Raw genomic sequence first — 23,470 nt, forward strand, 5'->3', positions numbered from 1 at the left:
AAGTCACCACAACATAGAACATAGAACATAGAACAGTACAGCACAGAACAGGCCCTTCAGCCCACAATGTTGTGCCGACCATTGATCCTCATGTATGCACCCTCAAATTTCTGTGACCATATACATGTCCAGCAGTCTCTTAAATGACCCCAATGACCTTGCTTCCACAACTGCTGCTGGCAACGCATTCCATGCTCTCACAACTCTCTGCGTAAAGAACCTGCCTCTGACATCCCCTCGATACTTTCCACCAACCAGCTTAAAACTATGACCCCTCGTGCTAGCCACTTCCGCCCTGGGAAATAGTCTCTGGCTATCAACTCTATCTATGCCTCTCATTATCTTGTATACCTCAATTAGGTCCCCTCTCCTCCTCCTTTTCTCCAATGAAAAGAGACCGAGCTCAGTCAACCTCTCTTCATAAGATAAGCCCTCCAGTCCAGGCAGCATCCTGGTAAACCTCCTCTGAACCCTCTCCAAAGCATCCACATCTTTCCTATAATAGGGCGCCCAGAACTGGACGCAGTATTCCAAGTGCAGTCTAACCAAAGTTTTATAGAGCTGCAACAAGATCTCACGACTCTTAAACTCAATCCCCCTGTTAATGAAAGCCAAAACACCATATGCTTTCTTAACAACCCTGTCCACTTGGGTGGCCATTTTAAGGGATCTATGTATCTGCACACCAAGATCCCTCTGTTCCTCCACGCTGCCAAGAATCCTATCCTTAATCCTGTACTCAGCTTTCAAATTCGACCTTCCAAAATGCATCACCTCGCATTTATCCAGGTTGAACTCCATCTGCCACCTCTCAGCCCATCTCTGCATCCTGTCAATGTCCCGCTGCAGCCTACAACAGCCCTCTACACTGTCAACGACACCTCCGACCTTTGTGTCGTCTGCAAACTTGCTGACCCATCCTTCAATTCCCTCGTCCAAGTCATTAATAAAAATTACAAACATAGACCTGCACGTCTGCTTTGAACAGCTCATCCTCGGTAAACGCTGCCTTTGGCAAACGTTCCAGTTTCTGCAGGATTTCTGAAGCTTCCCAGGTCCCAGAGCAAATCGGCACAGCTGGATTCTTATCAAAATGCACACTCTTATCAAAATCTGCCAGGCGAAAATTTTCTTCAACATCTGTAGAAAATGAAACCATTTTACTGCTCTGCACTCTGATCAGACATACAACAAAAAGGCTCCAAATCAATTTTAAATACATCCATCTATAGTTCCATTCACTGTTAGACACAATTTGGAATTCTTGGTCTTTGAAGTTCATCTATTACACCCAGGTCAGAGTTTCAGTCACCTTATACTGAGTGATGATTTCAAGGTTGACGCTTTTCGGGGTTTGAGAAGCTGGGTAAACCCATGAGGGAATAAGGAATAGACGGTGTTGCTGATGCTGAGATGAAGTAGGGTGGGAGCAGGTTTGTTTGAAGCCTAAACTCTAGCATGATCCAGTTGTGCCCAATGACCTGTTGTACCTGAGCTCTGTGCTGTGCTATTGTAAGTGGTGGTGAACTTTTGATGTATATAGATGGTACAAAACTTGGATGTGTTGTGAACTGTGAGGAGGATAGTGTAGGACTTCAAACAGGCTTTAGGTTGGTTACATGGGCAGATAAAGGGCAGAAGAAGTTTACTGGAACGAACTATATAGAGATTCCGTTAATATAACTAACATGGAAAGCCAATGTCGGGATCTTCCCCGTCCTTGAACAGCATGGGCAATGGTGGGAAAACTTTGAGAGAGACAGCCAGCGATGAGTTTCCCGACATCATCCAGCAAAAGGTCCCATTTCCCAACTGAGTGTTGAGTGGTGAGCGGTGAGCTGCTCAACTAGGAGTGGCAAGAGGTCTATTTAGCGCGCATTCCCATCTTTGTTATGATGTCACTTAACCTCCTGACATACAGTTTTCCATTCTCCCAGTTGCTCCATGCATTGTAGACAGCAATAATTCTCAGTATGAAAGGAAAAGCAGTAACCTGGTGACTCTAGCGCACGATTTGCTTGTCTGACCCTCCATATCACGCTCCCCAATACCCCCCCTCCACCACCCCCTCCAATCCCACACACCTATTCCCATACACCCAGTTTCCTATCCCCACAATCCACAATCCCCCACTCCTGCCACCTCCCATCTCTTCAGTCCCCACTCCCTTAATCCCTCATCCCCAATTCCCCACTCCCACCCCAATTGCAACACACCTTTAATCTACCACTCCCACCCACTCTCCCCATTACTCCTACCCCCCCAACACTCTACTACTCCCATCCCTTCTACTCCATCCCCACTCCCATCAGCAAACCCCCCAACTCCAATCATCACATCCGATCCCAATATCCTTCACCCCCACTATCGATGGGAGTATATAATGAGTTGGGCACTGCGGGAATGTGTTGTATCGATAAACAAGTGACTTTGGGAAGACAGCACAAGAAAACCTGCTGGGCTCGCAGAGAAAAACCCTCCATTAACCTTGGAAAAGCTTACACTTTGTGGTAAAACTCAGCCCAAACATGAAAGGAAGAGAACAGCTCTAAAGGAACTGCATGGGTTTGCACTCAATCAAAATGGCAGGAGCAATTAATTAAATGGGTGTGAGACTGATCAAAAATGGATCCACAGCATTGTTTCTTTGACTATTCTTCAACAAGTCACATTGATCTGGACAGCAACCTAATCAAAGCAATTCCGTTTATGTCACACCCTTTACAGACTGGGAATATCTAAGCACAGTTCACAGTCAACAAGAGCTTTCAGAACTGTCACCATTCCTGAGAGTCCTGCAAGGAAATGACTAAGGGATAAATATGGGCTTAACTTTTCTAACTTTCTCCAGAGAATGTAACGGGACCATCTGCGTTCAACTTAGACAACAAAGTAGGGTCCGAACTGGAGGTCTCAGCTGAAAGCCACCACACCTCCCACACTGTAGCCTTCTTCAGTTCTGCACAGATGGCAACTTTAGTGATTGCACATGAGTGGGAATGAGCCCACAACCTTCTGAGGCCAAAGTGGGAGTGCCACTAACTGAGCAAACGCTGATCCCCACACTCAAGGAGAAAAAGAAACCATTTTCAGGCAGCGAGTGGTTAAAGTGTTGGATGCACTGCCTGAGATTGTGACAGAGGCAGCTTCAATTTAAACATTCCGAAGGGAATGAGACTGTTATTTGAACAGGAACAATGTGCAGGTTGACAGGGAGAAGGCAGGTGAATGACACTCAGTGAATTGCTCTTTTGAAGAGCTGGTCTAGACAGGATGGGCGGAGCGGCCTCCTTGTAACACAAGGAATTCGGTGAGGCTGTGAAAGGCACTATAGAAACATAAGCCTTTTTTTTCCTTCTGTCAGAATCCAAAATGTAAATTCAAGTAAAATATTGTCAACTTTACAAGGGCAAAGTGTTTTCAAAGCTAGCATTCTTGGAACTGAAGACTGGAACTCAGTGAGTGCTATCCCCACTGCAGACTTTAGCACAAAACATGCACTTCAGGATTGAGGATTGGGGTGACAAATGGCCAGGACGGCACGCATTACCAGTGAATTTATTTGTCTTTTTCTGCCTCGCTCCCAGGCCACAGAATCCTTCTTGGTGCCAGGTTTTCCATGCTTCCCTGCCTTGACTACTCACCTCTCTGGACTCCGCTGTTTTCGCAATGTTTGCCCCACAATCACTTCATTTTGCCTCACAGCCTTTCCTCTTGACCATATACTTGCCTCCTCAGTCCCTTTCTTCTTGCGCATCTCTCTTCTGTCATTACTTAAAAGCTGTTCATTCTTAACTTCTCTGAATTCTGACGAAAGGTCTCCCAATGAACTTTAACTCTGTTTCTCTTTCTATAGATGCTGTTAACTCTCACTGCTGAATATTCCCAGCATTTTCCATGTTACATTAATTCTGATTAATTGTATAGAAGTGGATGCCTGTATAAATAGACACAGACTGAAACTGTAGTTGTCATGGAAGGTAAGGGCCCTAAGTGTTGACTGCTGCAATCCCTCATCACCACAACCTTCCAACAAAAGACAAAGACATCGCTTGCATGGTGGTTGAGAAGGGCACTGTCAGACCCTTCATGTACACCCAGTCGGTCTGCACCACCGCATGCTGTACTCAAAGTGGCTGCAGGGTGGTGGTGGTGGTGGTGGTAAAGGTCAGGGAGGGGGGTTTGGAGCGTACTGTCACACATCTCCTGCCAGAATGTGCCTTTGCAAAGGAATTCTGAAGAGACAAGCAACGGTTTTCGTTGAGATTCATCCCAAGCTCTGAGACGCGGGAATCTATGCTCTACGGTCTGTTTCCCAGGATGCAGACCAAGACAAACAAACATCTACTGCGACAACAAGGTGTACAGCGGGATGAACACAGCAGGCCAAGCAGCATCTTAGGAGCAGGAAAGCTGACGTTTCAGGCCTAGACCCTTCCTGCGCCTGGAGGACCATCAACTTAGTGAAAGATGCTCTTTGGTCTGCCTGAACCTTGTTGGTCTTCCAGAACAAGCAGTCAACCCTGACTGAGTATTGCAGTTTGGCACATTCCAAGGTCCAGGGCTACGTGCTGAGGGACGCACTAAAGCTTGGGGCAGCTGACCCCAAGGCGCAGCAGGGAAAGGCCACAGTCTGAGGTCTTTCTGCCAAAGTTAAATAGGGGTCCGTTCGGTTATCAAACACATGTAAATATAATCACGTACAAGTAACAAATGCCTTGGGTCAAACTCCAAAGTTTGTTTTGTTTCTTCATGTGCTACCATAGAGAACCAAACTGCTTTGGTTACCGAGTACATATATAAGAATCCGTTTATGAATAAAGTATGTATTTGAAATTAAACGAAAATTGCTAGGCCTGCTGAGTTTTTTTTAATATCGTAACATTTTCTGTTTTTACTTAGGTCTGCTGACACCTGCAATATCTGAAACTATAATCTTTGGGTTAGGAAATGTGTGCTTATAAAGGTGTATCTCATAAATAAATACTTTTAAGACAATATAAAGATTAGCTCCTGTTCCATCTTCCACAACTGCATTAGAGCACAGTGAATTGAACGTTGGAGCAGCACAAAGTATTTAACTGGGGACACCTCAGAATGTATTAACTCTCCAAAATATACAAAAATGTTTGAGAGACATTACCTCTGAGGACATTTGTTGGATGCAAATCCCGGTGAGCAAACTTAACCTTGTGCAAGAGCTGTAGAGCCTGAACCAACTGCTTCATTATTTTAGGGGCATCCCCTCGCATTTTGTCTGGCCACTCGCTCACACACTCCTCAAGGTTATAATCACAGAGGTTCAGACAGAGATAATCACAATAATCATCACTTTCACAATGCAGGAGGTTAGCAAAGCTACTGCTGCCACTGATCTTGGGATCACGGAGGCAATCCAATTCTCTTTTGGCTCCTTCCACACCCTTCCTGTGACATTTCACCGCCACTTCCGTCTCATTATTGACGAAACCAAGGTAGACTTCCGTCACATTGAGTTCTTCTCTAATCTTATAATCGGGGATTCTGGATAGTTTCAGTTTCCCAATGGGACCACGGTGCTCCCTCTGCAGGTTTCCAAGGATTATTTTCCAACGTTGGCTGTGCTCCTTCCATTTTGAAGGAGGTCTTCCGCCACTGGATGCCACCTTCTCTGCCCCATGCTTGATCAGTATATTTTTAGTTTTATTGTCATACTTCCTTATGGCTATCATTAACGCCGTGTCCCCGTGATTGTTTGTACAGGATACATCAGCCCCTTTCTCACACAGCATTTGTGACAACAACATATCCTTATTTTCCACAGCTGCTAGTAGGGCTGTCTGGCCCAAATGATCTTGTGCATTGATTGCCGTGCCCTCAATCTCCAGCAGAAGTTTAACCACCTCTGACATCTTCTTCTCTACTGCACGGATCAATGGTGTTTTCCCATGGCTGTCCTGGACATTCAGATTCTGGGTGCACTTCACGAGCTGTTCCAACAGGGGGCTGTCAGGGCTACAGTTGGTCAATGCAACGCTCAGAGGCGTGTTCTGGTTTTTGTCTGTGGCGTTAACGTCGGCTCCCCGCTTTAACAGAATCTCCACAATCTCCCCATTCCCGCTCTCCAAGGCGTGGATGAGTGGCGTTTTGCCAAGGTTGTCAAATGCATTAACATCCGCCTTCATTTCATCCAACAAGATCTCAACGATGTCCTTACGCTTGTTCAACACAGCATCAATCAGGGCTGTCTTCCCTCCTTTACCAATTTTCGCCATGGCCTCAGAGACCATCCTGTGCTTGTTCACATCGGCCTTTTCCTGGAAGAGAAAGCGCAGCGCCTCCTCGTGGCCATACTGTGCTGCTTCCATAAAGGCCGTAAAACCATTGCTGTCTGCCTCGTCGATATCTGCACCCAGCTCAAGAAACTTGCTGAGCAGATTCACATTACCAGTTATTGCAGCGACAATGAAAGGCGAGGCGCCATTCTTCTTCTGGAGCCTGGGGTCGGCCCCGTGTTCCAACAGCAAGTCAACAATTCTCTCATGTTCCGCTTGCACAGCGTTAAGGAGGGGCGACCACTTATATTTCGGCTCCTGGTAATTCACGTCTACCTTGTCACTCAAAAGCAACTTCCTCATGATTTCTTCGTGACCTTTCATGGCAACTTTACATAAAATGGAGCCAATCGTGTCAACACTGAGATTTTCCAAGGCTCCCTCTCCAATGAACTTTTCTGCCTGAGAGAGGTCTGGATTGTTGGACTCGCAGAGATCTCGAAAGTTATTACCCAGTTCGGTTCCAAAGTCTTCAAATGTTTGTTCCCTTTCTTGTTCTTCCATTCTCGATAAAAGTCTAGCTTCCTTCCTGTTTAGAAAACAAAGCAATTACTCCACTGCCATGGCTAAGTGCACGTCACGCCTAACCTCCAAATGCACTTTCACTTCCCTATTTTGACACAGCCATTTGTCACCCAGACCCTGCGTTGCTGTGGATCCTAATTTCTAGAGGGAATATTCTTCACTATTTTGGCTCAACCATCAAACAGTTGAGCAAATCAGGGTAGGCTTTCACAATTAATAGTAAGGCCTGGGGATTGCTGCTGAACAAAGAGACGTAGTGGTGCAGGTGCATGGTTCCTTGAAAGAGGAGTCACAGGTAGACAGGGTAGCGAAGAAGGAACAAAAACAGAAATTGCTGGAAAAGATGAACATATCTGGCAGCGCATAGAACATATTTGGAAGAGAAACCAGAGTTAATGTTTCAGGTCCGGTAACCCTTCCACAGAACCCAAAACATTAACTCTGATTTCTCTTCACAGGTGCTGCCAGACCTGTTGAGCTTTTCCAGCAATTTGTTTTTGTTTGATTTACAGCATCCACAGTTGTTTTGGTTTTTATTTAGTGAAGGTGGAGTTTGGCATGCTTACGTTTATTGTAAAGTGCATTAAGCATAGGAGTTGAGATGTCCTGTTGCAGCTGTACAGGACATTGGTTAGGCCACTTTGAAATACTATGTAGAGTTCTGCTCTCCCAGTTATAGGAACGGTGTTGTGCAATTTGAAAGGGTGCAGAAAAGATTTACAGGGTGTTACCAAGGTTGAAGCGTTCGTACTATAGGGAGAGGCCGAATAAGCTGGAATATTTTCCCTGGAGGTTGAGTGGCGTCCTTATAGAGGTTTATAAATTTATGAAGGGCATGGCTAGGGTGCAGGTCTTTTCCCCAAGGAGTCCAAACCTGGAGAGCACACGTTTAAGATGAGAGGGGAAAAATCTAAAAAAAAGGGACCTAATGGGCAACTTTTTCATCCAGAGAGTGGTGCATGCATGGAATGAAGTGAAAGTGGTGGAGGCTGATACAATTACAACATTTAAAAGGCATCTGGATGGCTATATGAATAGGAAGAGCTTAGAGGGATATGAGCCAACTAATGGCAAATGGGACTGGATCAATATAGGATATCCGGTCTGCATGGATGAGTTGGATCGAATGGTCTGTGCTGTACAATTCCATGGCTTAAGACTCTAAAACCGCGTCATCTTTCCAAAAACTGCTTTTCTTTTTCAAGTCTGTTTCATCACTTCCCATCAAATTGTGTTATCAGTTCTTGCCATGTGGGTTTTGATGGCAAGACCAACTTTTTCTCCCCCTGTCCCTTGGTAGTGAGCTACCTTCTTTAACCACCGTGATTTTAGATTAGATTCCCTACAATGTGGAAACAGGCCCTTCGGCCCAACAAGTCCACACCGCCCCTTGAAGAATCCCACCTAGGCCCATCCCCCTGTAATCCACTCACCCCTGAACACTATGGGCAATTTAGCCAATCCACCTAGCCTGCACATCTTTGGACTGTGGGAGGAAACCCACGCAGACACAGGGAGAATATGCAAACTCCACACAGACAGTTGCCCGAGGCTGGAATTGGACCCAGGTCCCTGGCGCTGAGAGGCTGCAGTGCTAACCACTGAGCCACCGTGCTGCCCCATGATGCATCTGGGGTCTGGAGACCTCAGGTACTTTCAGGAAGGGAGTTCCAGGATTTTGACCCAATAACACTGAAGGAATAGTGTTATAGCTTCTTCCATGTCAGGATGGTGTGTTACTTGGAGGGGCACTAGATAGGCAAATGGATGATAGTATAAGTTAGGGTGGAGATTAGATAGACCTTAGGATTAGGGTAAAGGTTTGGCACAACAACGTGGGCCGAAGGGCCTGTATTGGTCTATGTTCTATGTTCTTGTATCTGTGACCCCTGTCCTTCCAGTTTGGAATCCAATTAGGAAAATGTGAGAGATAATGCGAACTGCAGATGCTGGAGAATCCTAGATAACCATCTGGAAGAGCATGGCTTGATCAAATGCAGTCAACACGGCTTTGTGAGGGGCAGGTCATGCCTCACAAACCTTATCGAGTTCATTGAGGATGTGATGTGACTAGAAAAGTTGATGAGGGTCGAGTTGTGGATGTGGTGTATATGGGCTTCAGTAAGGCATTTGATAAGGTTCCCCATGGTAGGCTTATTCAGAAGGTCAGGAGGAATGGGGTACAGGGGAACTTAGCTGTCTGGATACAGAATTGGCTGGCCAACAGAAGGCAGCGAGTGGTAGTAGAAGGAAAATATTCTGCCTGGAAATCAGTGGTGAGTGGTGTTCCACAGGGCTCTGTCCTTGGGCCTCTACTGTTTGTAATTTTTATTAATGACTTGGATGAGGGGATTGAAGGATGGGTCAGCAAGTTTGCAGACGACACAAAGGTCGGAGGTGTCGTTGACAGTGTAGAGGGCTGTTGTAGGCTGCAGCGGGACAGTGACAGGATGCAGAGATGGGCTGAGAGGTGGCGGATGGAGTTCAACCTGGATAAATGCGAGGTGATGCATTTTGGAGGGTTGAATTTGAAAGCTGAGTACAGGATTAAGGATAGGATTCTTGGCAGTGTGGAGGAACAGAGGGATCTTGGTGTGCAGATACATAGATCCCTTAAAATGGCCACCCAAGTGGACAGGGTTTTAAGAAAGCATATTGTGTTTGGGCTTTCATTAACAGGGGGATTGAGTTTAAGAGTCGTGAGATCTTGTTGACGGCCGGAGACCCCACCGATGACGTCACATCCACCTCCGCCGGCCACACCACTTCCAGGACCGCTGCTGCAGTCACCGCCTCCACTGAAGGTTACAACACCTCACACACCACCCTCACCGCAGCTGCTGCTGCCCACCCCAATACTCCAACCACCGACGGAACCCCGCCCACGGCCGACGCCGACGGAACCCCGCCCACGGCCGACGCCCTCATCGCTCCGCCCACAACCTCCACAGCCAGCAACCCCAGAGAAGACAGCCACACTGAACCCTGCCGCATCTTCACCATCCCCCCAGACCTTCCACTGACTGAGGACGAACGGTCAGTCCTTAGTAAGGGGCTCACCTTTGTCCCCCTACAACCACACATCAACGAATACCAGTCACGATTGGACATAGAACAGTTTTTCCGCCACCTTCGCCTCCACGCCTACTTCTTCAACCGGGAGCCTAACCCTCCCTCCACTGACCCCTTCACCCGCTTCCAACACAAGTCCTCCTCCTGGACACCACCCCCAGGCCTCCTACCTTCCCTCGACCTCTTCATCTCCAACTGCCGTCGAGACATTAACCGCCTCAACCTTTCCACCCCTCTCACCCACTCCAACCTCTCCCCTGCAGAACGGGCAGCCCTCCGCTCCAACCCCAACCTCACCATCAAACCCGCAGACAAGGGTGGCGCAGTGGTAGTATGGCGCACTGACCTCTACATCGCCGAGGCCAGACGCCAACTCTCCGACACCACCTCCTACCGCCCCCTCGATCATGACCCCACACCCGAGCGCCAAACCATCATCTCCAACACCATTCATGACCTCATCACCTCAGGGGACCTCCCACCCACAGCCTCCAACCTCATTGCTCCCCAACCCCGCACGGCCCGTTTCTATCTCCTTCCCAAAATCCACAAACCTGCCTGCCCTGGTTGACCAATCGTCTCGGGCTGCTCCTGCCCCACCAAACTCATCTCCACCTATCTGGACTCCATTTTCTCCCCTTTGATCCAGGAACTCCCTACCTACGTCCATGACACCACCCACGCCCTCCACCTCCTCCAGGACTTCCAATTCCCTGGCCCCCAACACCTCATTTTCACCATGGACGTCCAGTCCCTATACACCTGCATTCCGCATGCAGATGGCCTCAAGGCCCACCGCTTCTTCCTGTCCCGCAGGCCCAACCAGTCCCCCTCCACCGACAACCTCATCTGCCTAGCCGAACCCGTCCTCACCCTCAACTTCTCTTTCGACTCCTCCCTCTTCCTACAGACTAAGGGGTGGCCATGGGCACCCGCATGGGCCCCAGCTACGCCTGTCTCTTTGTAGGTTACGTGGAACAGTCCCTCTTCCGCACCTACACAGGCCCCAAACCCCACCTCTTCCTCCGTTACATTGATGACCGTATCGGCGCTGCCTCTTGCTCCCCAGAGGAGCTCGAACAGTTCATCCGCTTCACCAACACCTTCCACCCCAACCTTCAGTTCACCTGGGCCATCTCCAGCACATCCCTCACCTTCCTGGATCTCAATCTCCATCTCAGGCAACCAGCTTGTAACTGATGTCCATTTCAAGCCCACCGACTCCCACAGCTACCTAGAATACACCTCTCCCAGCCACCCTCCTGCAAAAATTCCATCCCCTATTCCCAATTCCTCCGCCTCTGCCGCATCTGCTCCCACGATAAGGCATTCCACTCCCGCACATCCTAGATGTCCAAGTTCTTCAAGGACCGCAACTTCCCCCCACAGTGATCGAGAACGCCCTTCACCACGTCTCCCGCATTTCCCGCAACACATCCGTCACACCCCGCCCCCGCCACAATCGCCCAAAGAGGATCCCCCTCGTTCTCACACACCACCCCACCAACCTCCAGATACAACGCATCATCCTCCGACACTTCTGCCATCTACAATCCGACCCCACCACCCAAGACATTTTTCTATCCCCACCTTTGTCTGCTTTCCGGAGAGACCACTCTCTCCGTGACTCCCTTGTTCGCTCCACACTGCCCTCCAACCCCACCACACCCGGCACCTTCCCCTGCAACCACAGGAAATGCTACACTTGCCCCCACACCTCCTCCCTCACCCCTATCCCAGACCCCAAGATGACATTCCACATTAAGCAGAGGTTCACCTGCACATCTGCCAATGTGGTATACTGCATCCACTGTACCCGGTGCGGCTTCCTCTACATTGGGGAAAGATGTGGATGCTTTGGAGAGGGTTCAGAGGAGGTTTACCAGGATGCGGCCTGGACTGGAGGGCTTATCTTATGAAGAGAGGTTAACTGAGCTCGGACTTTTTTCACTGGAGAAAAGGAGGAGGAGAGGGGACCCAATTGAGGTATACAAGATAACGAGAGGCATAGATAGAGTTGATAGCTAGAGACTATTTCCCAGGGCAGAAATGGCTAGCACGAGGGGTCATAGTTTTAAGCTGGTTGGAGGAAAGTATACAGGGGATGTCAGAGGCAGGTTCTTTACACAGAGAGTTGTGAGAGCATGGAATGCATTGCCAACAGCAGTTGTGGAAGCAAAGTCATTGGGGTCATTTAAGAGACTGCTGGACATGCATATGGTCACAGAAATTTGAGGGTGCATACATGAGGATCAATGGTTGGCACAACATCGTGAACTGTGCCGTACTGTTCTATAGCAAAGTGAGGAGCTGGATGAACACAGCAGGCCAAGCAGCATCTTAGGAGCTCAAAAGCTTACGTTTCGGGCCTAGATCCTTCATCAGAAAAGGGGGATGGGGAGAGGGTTCTGAAATTAATAGGGAGAGGGGGGAGGTGGATCGAAGGTGGGTAGAGGAGAAGATAGGTGGAGAGGAGATGGACAAGTTAAAGGGGCGGGGACGGAGCCTATACAGGTCAGTATAGGTGGGAAGGTAGGGAGGGGGAGGTCAGTCCAGGGAGGACGGACAGGTCAAGGGGACAGGATGAGGTTAGGAGGTAGGAAATGGAGGTGCGGCTTGAGGTGGGAAGAGGGGATAGAACAGGTTAGAGAGGAGGGGACGAGCTGGGCTGGTTTTGGGATGCTGGGGGGGGGGGAATTTTGAAGCTTGTGAAATCCACATTGATACCATTGGGCTGCAGGGTTCCTAAACGGAATATGAGTTTCTGTTCCTGCGACCTTCGGATGGCATCATTGTGGCCCCGCAGGAGGCCCTCCCTACCTCTCCACCTGTACTCATCTCTCCAGGCTCCATCCCTGCCCCTTTAACTTGTCCGTCTCCTCTCCACCTATCTTCTCCTCTATCCACCTTTGATCCGCCTCCCCCTCTCTCCCTATTTATTTCAGAACCCTCTCCCCATCCCCCTTTTCTGATGAAGGGTCTAGGACCGAAATGTCAGCTTGTGCACTCCTAAGATGCTGCTTGTGCTGCTGTGTTCATCCAGCTGCACACTTTGTTATCTAGGGAAATGTGAGGTCATATTTGGAGAGGACAAACAAGACAAAGGAATACACAATGACCAAATTCTGACAAATGCATTCATGGAGGACAGCATATCCATAAGGTAACAAGACAGATAGACAAACGAAAGCATACAGATTATAGACCGTCGAGCAGAGGTTACGTAAGAGCTGTTCAAAGCATTTGAATGTAGTTTGCAAAAATCCCTGGAATGCCAAATATAAATGAAGCACTTGCAGTAATTCTGTTGCCAGAATCATTGTGCTTGGGGCTTTGGTCAGAGGTTCACCATGAGTAGTTCTGGTGACCACATTAGAATAAAGTGGTGAACAAACTGTACCCTTCTTAAAATGGCAGAGATTAGATAATTCCAAATGCAAACAGGGTTTAATGAAAGAACCTCCCTTTGACCTTTCCAAAGTAGCCAACCAAATGAAGGAAAAGATATATCCCCATTTAAAACACGCCGGGTTGGCAGGTTAACCCACTTGCTTCCCTGTCCATAAATTTAAACTTTAGATAATTTTGTTTGACATAGTACAATAAGCATAAAATTAAATTTCAGTACGATCCCATTCACAAAGAGCACTACCTCCAAAAAGTAAAACGCTTTCACTTTCGAAAGCTCCTAACAGTAAGCAATTCAAAGCGTGCAATGTTCATCTTATAAATTGGACCAACTAGTGTACTCACAAACCGTTTGTCCAATTCTCCGTGTACTTGTCCCTCTTTCAAAAAGCAAACATGCGAGCCACTGATTTCATGCAGCTACGATCGTGCAACGTTTAGTCAATATTTCGAAAGCGGGCGTGGTGTTGTTGGCCCCGGTTTGAATGCTCCCATCCCCCTGCACGTCAGACGGTACTGCTGAAGAAACAGTACTATTTCGACTGCAAGAGTGACTCCAGAAATCTACCTGCACGCATAAGACAGCTCAGCATAACACTCAAACTCTAATACCAGCTGTGAACGGTCACGGAGATTGAGAAACTGTAGGGAAAAGTCCAACATGTTACTAAGAATATGTCGCTAACTGAAACAAGCTTACCTTTCAATTCCAACTTCAGGACATGCCGAAATTCCCCACAGCCGAAGAAGCATTTGTGAACAGTGGTGATTGATGTAATCAAACAGGCGTGCAACACATTACCAGGCCATTCGGCTCACCATCTTTGTGCTAGCTCTTTTTTAGCAACTCTCCAATTAAACCCATTCCCAACCCTTTCATAGACTCACAGTACGGAAGCAGACACTTCAGTTCAACTCATCCATGCTGACCACCTAGTCACACCTGCCTGCACTTGGCCCATATCCCTCCAAACCTTTCCTATTCATTTTTTATTCAAATGTCTTGCATACTCGCATCCACCACTTCTTTTGGAAGTTTGTTCCACACACTAACCACTCTCTGTGTGCTTTTTAAATCTTTCTGCTCTCACCTGTTTTTGAACTCCCCCACCTTAGAGAAAAGACCTTTGCTATCCGTCTTATCTGTGGCCCCCATGGTTTTATTAACCTCTATAAGCTCACCCATCAACTTCCAGTGAAAAAAGGCCCAGTCGATCAAGCCTCCCTTTACAACTTAAACCCTCCACTTCCTGGCAGCATCCTGAACGCTTTCCAGTTTAATGAGATCCTTCCTGTAACAGGGCAAACAGAACTGCAGACAGTACTCCAGAAGAGTCCTTGCCAATACCCTGTATAATCTCAACATGATGCCCCAACTCCTATACTCAAAGGCGTGAGCAATGAAGGCAAGCATACTAAACACCTTCTTAACCACACTGTCTACCTGTGACACAAACTTCAAAGAATTATGCACCTGAACTCAGATTTCATAGCAAGAATCCACTGACTGCAGCGTGAATGTGGTCAGATAATTCTCATTGGTAATGTGTACTGGTGCATAATTTCCCTCCTCTTCCATGGGACCTTATTACGTCCACCAGAGACTTTTTGAAGGAGCCGATGTAGACATGATGGCCTGAATGCCCTCTTGTGCAGTAATGATTCTGTGGCAGAAGATTCTGCTTGTAAAACATGGAACATCTTAAAAATTAATCAAACAGTATGGAAACAGACCGTTTGGTCTAACCAGTCCATGCTGACCACAATCTTAAACTAAACGAGTCCCACCTACCTGTGCTCGGCCATTTCCTCCAAACACTTCCTATTCATGCACTTATCCAAATGTCTTCTGAAAGTTATAACTGTACCTGCATCCACCACTTCCTCTGAAAGTTCATTCCATTTACAAACCACACTGTGTGTAAAACAAAATGTCCCTGATATCTTTTTAAAATCTCTCACCTTAGCCTTGAAATCCCCCACCCTGGGGAAAAGACACCCGCCATGCACCTTATCCATTCTCATGATTTTATAAACCTTCAAAAATCACCCCTCAACCTCCTGCACTCCAGTGAAAAAAAGTTTCAGCCTCTCCTTATTACATAAATCCTCCATTCCCAACAACATCCTGGTAAAGCTTTTCTGAACCCTCTCCAGTTTGGTAGTATCCTTTCTACAGTAGGGTGAGCAGAACTGAATACAGCATTCCAGAAGAAGTCTCACCAAAGTCCTGTACAACATCAGCATATCGTTCCAACTCCTTTACTCAAAAGGTCTGAGGAATGTAGGCAAGCGTGCTAAATGTGATGCAAACTCCATCATACTGTGGATGAACTATTAGGGCAGGCTGAGGAATGTAGCAATATGAAAGGTGGTCAGGATTAGAGATTAAACCATGTTTGGTTGATGCTATTACAGAAAGACTGATGAAACTGAAGGAAATAGGACATAATAATGGTAGCAAAATGGGTAAGGAAGATGATAATGTACAACAAAGGAAGGGTAATATGATCAAGGAGAATAGGTTTAGGAATAGAAATGGGGCACAGAAGAGATATGCTAGAAGGAAATCATGTTTTAAAACAGCTCAACCACTATATAAAACTAAAAGGCAACAACTTGTTAGAGTTGATGGGAGGACCTTCTAATTGTTTATGCCCCCTTAGTAGGAATGATCAGGAAAGAATATTTAAAGAGAAGCTCTCTTTGCCCAGCAATAAAGCAAATATTACCAGGTACACAACTTACAAGAGTATTACTCAGATTGATCGTTTAATGGATCCTTTGAGTAAAGAAGAGGTAGACGAAGCCATCAGGGGGACAGACCCGAAAACGGCTGCAGGACCCAATGGATTGGGATTTCAGGACATCCAGGCAAATCATTATAAGGATATAACTCATTTAGTCAGATTATTTACCTTGTGGATGAAAACTGGTGTTATTTCTGATAGTTTGAAGAATAGCAGGTTAGTTATTGACACTGAAGGCGAATGATAAGGGTAGTCTTAAGGGATATTGATAACTGGCAGCTCATCACCATTGGGGCCTATCCTACTATGGACTTTTACCAGAATATTGGCAAAAATACTTAGCAGAGCAGTAGAGCTGAATCCAAGACAGAAGGGCTTCCCGGTAGCAACCTTGGGTTGTAATGAGAATGTGGTGATTTTTCAGAATATTATGAAGGGAGCCGAGAAGAACGGGATGGATTTAGCAGTGGTTTCTATTGATTTAGTGAAGGTATTTGATGCAACTGGGCACAAGATGCTTGTTAGAACCTTGGAAAGAATATCCCTCCTGAGAGATTTTATTAAATTAATAGTGAATTTATATATGAATAATACAACAGTAGTGGAGGGATATAACTGTAAAACTGATATTATACAAGTAGCTTGTGGTGTTAATCAAGGCGATCGTCTGTCTCCCATTGTATTTAATATCGCTGTGGATCCATTAGTAAGCACCCTAGAGGAAGTAGGATCGGGCATTACTATTAACTTGAAATGAGAAATTGTTCACTGTACAGCTTTGGAGTTCGTAGACAATGTAGTGCTGGTAAGTGGGTCTCACATGGGGATGGCTCACAACCGTAAGACTGTTCAATGCTTTTGTGACAACATGGGTCTCACAATTAACATCAAGAAGACCAGGGGTTTTCATTTTGTGTACAAAGGTAAAACATTTTTGTGTTGTCATCTAAAGGAACTGAAATTTGGTGGAATTGAGGTTCAGTATATTGTCCCAGGTGAGACCAAGAAATACCTGGACTCTCAAGTGAATCCATGGATGGGCATTAAACTGTCCGACTATGAGAGCAAATTGAAAGAATGGGCAGAGAATTTGATAAGATCAGCCCTTCGCCTGATGCAGAAAATTGAGTTTAAGAATTATTTTATACCTAGGTTGCATCAACATTTTGTCTTAGCAGAGACACCCCAGAATATTTTATGAAACTTGGACTCTTTCATTCGAGGTTTTATCAGGGAAATTTTACATCTACCCCTATCTACATTGGATGGATTCTATATGCTTGCAATAGATATGGTGGGTTAGAGATTTCATGGCTGGAAGTGCAAATCCCATTTGCTGTTTTAAGAAAACATGTGGCGCTTCAATAATCTGAGCATAAGGTCTCCCAGGCATCGTTCCATTTTAGTATGGAGAATAATTTGGACATAATAGAGGAGCTGAGGAAATTAAAGGTAATGCAAGTGATTTGGTTCGCCTGGAGACGCTGGCATACAGTTTGAAGAGGAGATGGATATGGAAGAGAGAAAGGATTTGGTGAGCATGTTAAGCCCAAATTACAAAGTTTGGAGGGGGACAGAGTGGTTGAAATGGATGTCCTTATGGTGCCAGGGATTAACAGTGAAGTATTTTAAGAATGATATCAAATACTTGAGTCAAAAATGGCCGTTACTATGAAGACATCAAAACTGATTAACACTTTGCTATCGTGGTGCAATTTGTATCTAACCAGAGCAACATGGACCCATTGGGAAGATCTCTTTTTAGTAAGAAAGAGCTGGAGGTGTGAAGCTTCATTAAAGACGCTTCCTCACATTTCTGGATGGCGTCCGTCAGTGAAAAATATATGGATAAAGAGGCATAAGAAGACAATGGAAAAGTTATAGCAGTGTGTGTAAATATGGTTGGAAGACCTTTGAAGAGCCTTAGATAAGTGAGGATACCAGCAAGTTGTGGAAACCAGATTTAACTTTACAAAAAGGTTCAGTGGTAGTTGTCTTAGATGTGATGGTGTGATTTGAAAATGGAGAGGAGGCATTGGAAAAGGCTTGGGATGAAAGCTTAACTACATGTAAACATTTACCAGAACAGATTATGGGGTCAATGAATATAGATGTGCCATTGTTTTATGGTTTTGTTATGGGTGCTAGAGGAAAATGGACAGAAACAAGCAGTAAGCTTATGAACTGTCTTGGGTGCAGAATTTTAAGTTTATCACCCGGGAAGTGTCTCATGTTACTATTTCATTGACTGTCAAAATTTTGCAAATCTTTGGTGACTGCTAAACAGGTTAGCAGATGAACGTCAGTTACACTCTGAGGACAATTTTAATGCTTGCTTGGTTTATTTGCATGTTTTACAGTCCACTTATATATATTTATTTATTTGTTGGTTTTAAGATTATTTTAATGTTTTATTTTCTTTTAAAGCAGTGGTTTTAGTTAATAAAGGTTGTTTACTTCGGTCACTAGTAAGGGTGGTAGGTGTATGGCATTTGCTTAATATTCACAAAAACACATCGCAAGATGTTAGATAACAAAGTGTGGAGCTGGATGAACACAGCGGGCCAAGCAGTGGTTGGATTCTCCAGCATCTGCAGTTCCCATTATCGCTGAATAAATTTTAACCTCACAAGATGCTAATGTGGGTATAGATGCTAACCGAATGGTTGTGTTACCTTTGCCGTCAGTTCCCGCTCTTGGTGTGCAGCTCTGTGATCAGAGGTGCCCTTTCCCCGTCACTGTAAGAACTAGCTTAGCTCAGCTATATAGAGGTGACCTTTGCCATGTCGATGAGCAATGTTAAAACTCGGCAAGTGCACTGCTATTTTGCAGTGTTTCAATGTAGCCAAATGCCTCCTTATCTAAGCACGGGTTTCTGTGTTCTACGGCACTACCTAATGCCCTATTTTTAATTGTATAAATCCCGCCCTTGTTTGTTTTACCAAAGCGCAATACCTTGCATTTATGCAAATTAAACTCCATCTGCCACTCCTCAGCCCATTAATGCAATTGATCGAAATCTCTTTGTAATCTTAGATAACCTTCAGCATCCATTATACCACCAATTTTGATGACATCTGCAAACTTATTAAACATGCATCCTATATTATCATCCAAATCATTTGTATAAATGACTGACAAAACTGCGCCCAGTGCCAATCCCTGCAGAACCCTGCTGGTAACAGGCCTCCAGTCTGAAAAATAACCTTCCACTGCTAATGACAGTCTGTCTCCTACCTGAAGCCATTTTGTATCCATTTGGCAAGCTCACTCCAAATCCTATGTGATCTAATTCTACAAATTAGTCTATCATGTGAAATCTTTTCAAAAGCTTTACTAAAGTCCAAGTAAATAATGTCCACCACTCTGCCTGTATCAATTCCTTAGAAAACTCATTTGTGTGGTTTAAAACATTTTTTTTGCCCATGTGTAACATCAGAATTAGCTCTTGGAACAAGATAATATGCTGAATTTTGAAATAACTCCACAACGGGCTGGTATCCCATAGCCAAGTCACCCTTTATTTACACATGCATAGCACTTGATGCTGGTCTGGCCTCCTCAAAGCCATCTCTCTGAGTAAACAGAAGCTCTGACACTGCTCCCTGATTGCACCAAGTTAACAGCCCCAATCAGGGAATTCATATTTTGTGAAGTCCACCTGGCTGACCTCATTACAATCACTACATCCCTCCCCCTCTACGTCCAGGGATGGAGACCTGTTCTTGTAGCCTGTGCTGGGGCGCCCTCAGATTGGGTCCGGTTCCTCTGATTCAGCCGTGAATACGGACAATGTATAAGATTGCAGACCGCCACTTCGGCACGGAGCATCTCAGAAAAAAAGTTCATCCCCTTCTTCAGATGGTAAAAGCATTGAGGCTGCGACATTCACAGTGTCCATCTCAGATTCTAAACTTTCTTGGATGCTGGATGGACAGGGAGAGGCCATGGCTTCCGACAGCCTTTCTGGGCAGTTCTGATGGGCCGCCTATGTTTTCCTGCTGCCCAATTTGTGGGTTTGCACCTTTCATGTGGCCCACGTGCTTGTTTAGGACCACCTCACCTCCCTGAGCTTTGTACATCATGGGACTTGACCTTGCGTCGACCATGCCTCCTGGTCATGTGTTTCCGTGGTGTTGGCACCAAACTTCATCCCCTGAAGTAAACTGTCTCCCTCGCTTAGAGAAATCTCATGTTTGGCATTGGCATTCTTGATGCCATTTCACTGCCCCGCCGTCTGGGAAGACCAATCTTAATCTAATGCGGAGTCTATTCCCCATTAGCAACCCTGCCAGAGCCCTGCCTGTAGTTACATGGGCAGTGGTCCGATAATCAAATAGGAACCAGCACGGAGATAGTAGGAACTGCCGATGCTGGAGAATCTGAGATAGCACGGTGTGAGGTCGGGGGAGCGCAGCGGGCCGGGCAGCATCGGTGGAGCAGGAAGGTTTGTTGTTTCGGGTCAATAATTTCCGAAGGACGGTCACGATGTCAGGCTTTCCTGCTCCTCTGGTGCTGCTTGGCCTGCTGTGTTCATCCGGCCTCTCACTGTGTTATCTAGAAACCAGCACGGTTTGGTATTGAGTGAAAGTATAGGCTGTTTGTTTAAGGCTGCCTTCAAAATTTGGCCTGCTCTTTCTGGCAGACCGTTGCACAACGGATAGTATGGAGCTGTCCTTATGTGCCAAATGTCATTTGATTTTAGAAATAGATTAAATCCCTGCTGGTAGATAAGAGCCTGTTGGCTCTGACCACACTTCTGGGAGTCCGTTTATTACAAAAGATGCTTGCAGCTTTTCTATCGTTGTCCCCATTCTTGATGAATGAACCCAATGCATGTCCAACCACTTTGAGTGAAGATCTACCACGACTAAGAACGTCAAACCCGTGAAAGCGCCAGCAACATGTAACCAAGTCCAGGGTTAAGCCAGCTATTCCCACGAATGTGGGGGAGCTGCTGATGGTAAGTTTTGTCCTCGTTTGCACTCTGGGCAGTGCCCCACCAACACAGCTGTGTCTACATCTAACCCTGCCCACTAGGCATAATTTCTCACCAACATCTCCATTTTGGAAACCCCTGGATGACCCTGGTGGAGTTCAGCCAGTATCTGGCAGCGACCTTTACTCAGGGTAATCAACCTTGCTTCCCTTAATTAAATGCCTTCTCTGTGGTGACTTAGTCTCATCGCATCCAGAAAGATTTCTAGCTGTGATTTTGGTTTCCCTCATCACCGCCAGCTGTTTTAGTTTTGCCAGGACTGGATCATTTTGCATTCAGAGCCTGATGTTGGCTTTCACTACAATCAGTGATAACTGAATTGCTGCTTCTCACATGAGTCCAGAACCTTAATCTGTAAGGGTTCCTCGGTGTAGGTTCTCAGTCTAATCAAGGTCTATGGGAAAGTTAAGGGTTGGAATCCAGAGCAAATATTGTTTAAGCCTAGTTCAGCAACCACTGATACAGGCACATTGGTGTCAACCTCTATTAGACCCGGGTGACCATTTAACCAGACATTTATTTTGACTGGGAGATAAGCAAGAACTGCCGATGCTGGAGTCAGAGATAACACAGTGCGGAGCTGGAGGAACACAGCAGGCCAGGCAGCATCAGAGGAGCAGGAAAGCTGCCGTTTGGGTCAGGACCCTTCTTCTGAAATATTTTGATTTATTAGTTCTGATTTGAATATTGCTAAGCAATTTAACTGTTCCCAGCCAGACGTCCGTGGGCTTTCCAGCGAGTGCACTCTCCTGGATAATGGCCTATGAGATCTCTTACACAGTTCAGGCCTGGTGATACTCTTTAGCCATCTCAAGTCCACATATCGGCAGCAACTACACTGACTTGCTGGCCCAGATCTTGAAGAAAATTATAACCATTTGGCCGAGACTTGGCTTTCTTTTGGGTTTGCTGTGTGCTGACCCAGAGTCCTATAGGTTATGTCGCTTTCTTTTGGGTTTGCTATGTCCTGAGTGAGGCAGTGTCTTCACTCAAGTGCTGTCCCCCAAGTTCAGTCAGCCTGGCGACGGTGTCCACTTCCATCATCATACCCTCTGACTCATATGCTCCACTTACCACATTTTGCAATGACAAAGCCACTTATAGTGCCTGTTTGAAGTCCAGTTGTGCTTCAGCTAGTAAATGCTTTAGCATGGTTACATCATTAATCCTACATACTGAATGATCTCTCAGCATCTCATTAAGGGTTAAATCAAAGTTATATGCTTCTGCCAGTCATCTTAACCTTGTCAAAAGTTCTGACATGGACTCCCCTGTACTCGAACTGCCAAATAAATCCAATAATGCCTTATAATTAGAGGAGGCTTGGGATCATAATATTCCTTAACCAATGGTCAACTCTTGAAAGGTTTATAGTATCTGGTGCCTCAGGAAGGCATTTGATAAGGTTCCCCATGGTAGGCTCATTCAGAAGGTCAGGAGGAATGGGATACAGGGGAACTTAGCTGCTTGGATACAGAATTGGCTGGCCAACAGAAGACAGCGAGTGGTAGTAGAAGGAAAATATTCTGCCTGGAAGTCAGTGGTGAGTGGAGTTACACAGGGCTCTGTCCTTGGGCCTCTACTGTTTGTAATTTTTATTAATGACTTGGACGAGGGAATTGAAGCATGGGTCAGCAAGTTTGCAGACGACACAAAGGTCGGAGGTGTCGTTGATAGTGTAGAGGGCTGTTGTAGGCTGCAGCGGGACATTGACAGGATGCAGAGATGGGCTGAGAGGTGGCAGATGGAGTTCAACCTGGATAAATGCGAGGTGATGCATTTTGGAAGGTCGAATTTGAAAGCTGAGTACAGGATTAAGGATAGGATTCTTGGCAGCGTGGAGGAACAGAGGGATCTTGGTGTGCAGTTACATAGATCCCTTAAAATGGCCGCCCAAGTGGACAGGGTTGTTAAGAAAGCATATGGTGTTTTGGCTTTCATTAACAGGGGGATTGAGTTTAAGAGTCGTGAGATCTTGTTGCAGCTCTATAAAACTTTGGTTAGACCGCACTTGGAATACTGCGTCCAGTTCTGGGCGCCCTATTATAGGAAAGATGTGGATGCTTTGGAGAGGGTTCAGAGGAGGTTTACCAGGATGCTGCCTGGACTGGAGGGCTTATCTTATGAAGAGAAGTTGACTGAGCTCGGTCTCTTTTCATTGGAGAAAAGGAGGAGGAGAGGGGACCTAATTGAGGTATACAAGATAATGAGAGGCATAGATAGAGTTGATAGCCAGAGACTATTTCCCAGGGCAGAAATGGCTAGCACGAGGGGTCATAGTTTTAAGCTGGTTGGTGGAAAGTATAGAGGGGATGTCAGAGGCAGGTTCTTTACGCAGAGAGTTGTGAGAGCATGGAATGCGTTGCCAGCAGCAGTTGTGGAAGCAAGGTCATTGGGGTCAT

The 23,470-nt window shown here is 46.1% G+C and overlaps 1 protein-coding gene across 1 annotated transcript in view; it reads right to left on the reverse strand.

Moving 5' to 3' along the window:
* LOC125456173 (uncharacterized) overlaps window positions 1–23,470 on the reverse strand; it is a 117,789-nt gene that overhangs the window by 1,040 nt on the left and 93,279 nt on the right. Inside the window, exons 17-18 of the mRNA XM_059648228.1 lie at window positions 5,144–6,843; window positions 962–1,140 (exon numbers count right to left, since the gene is read on the reverse strand). Of these exons, the coding sequence (XP_059504211.1) occupies window positions 962–1,140; window positions 5,144–6,843 (1,879 nt within the window). The remainder of the gene's footprint in view (window positions 1–961; window positions 1,141–5,143; window positions 6,844–23,470) is intronic.

The sequence above is a fragment of the Stegostoma tigrinum genome, chromosome 8 (genome assembly GCF_030684315.1).
Source record: "Stegostoma tigrinum isolate sSteTig4 chromosome 8, sSteTig4.hap1, whole genome shotgun sequence".
NCBI lineage: Eukaryota > Metazoa > Chordata > Chondrichthyes > Orectolobiformes > Stegostomatidae > Stegostoma > Stegostoma tigrinum.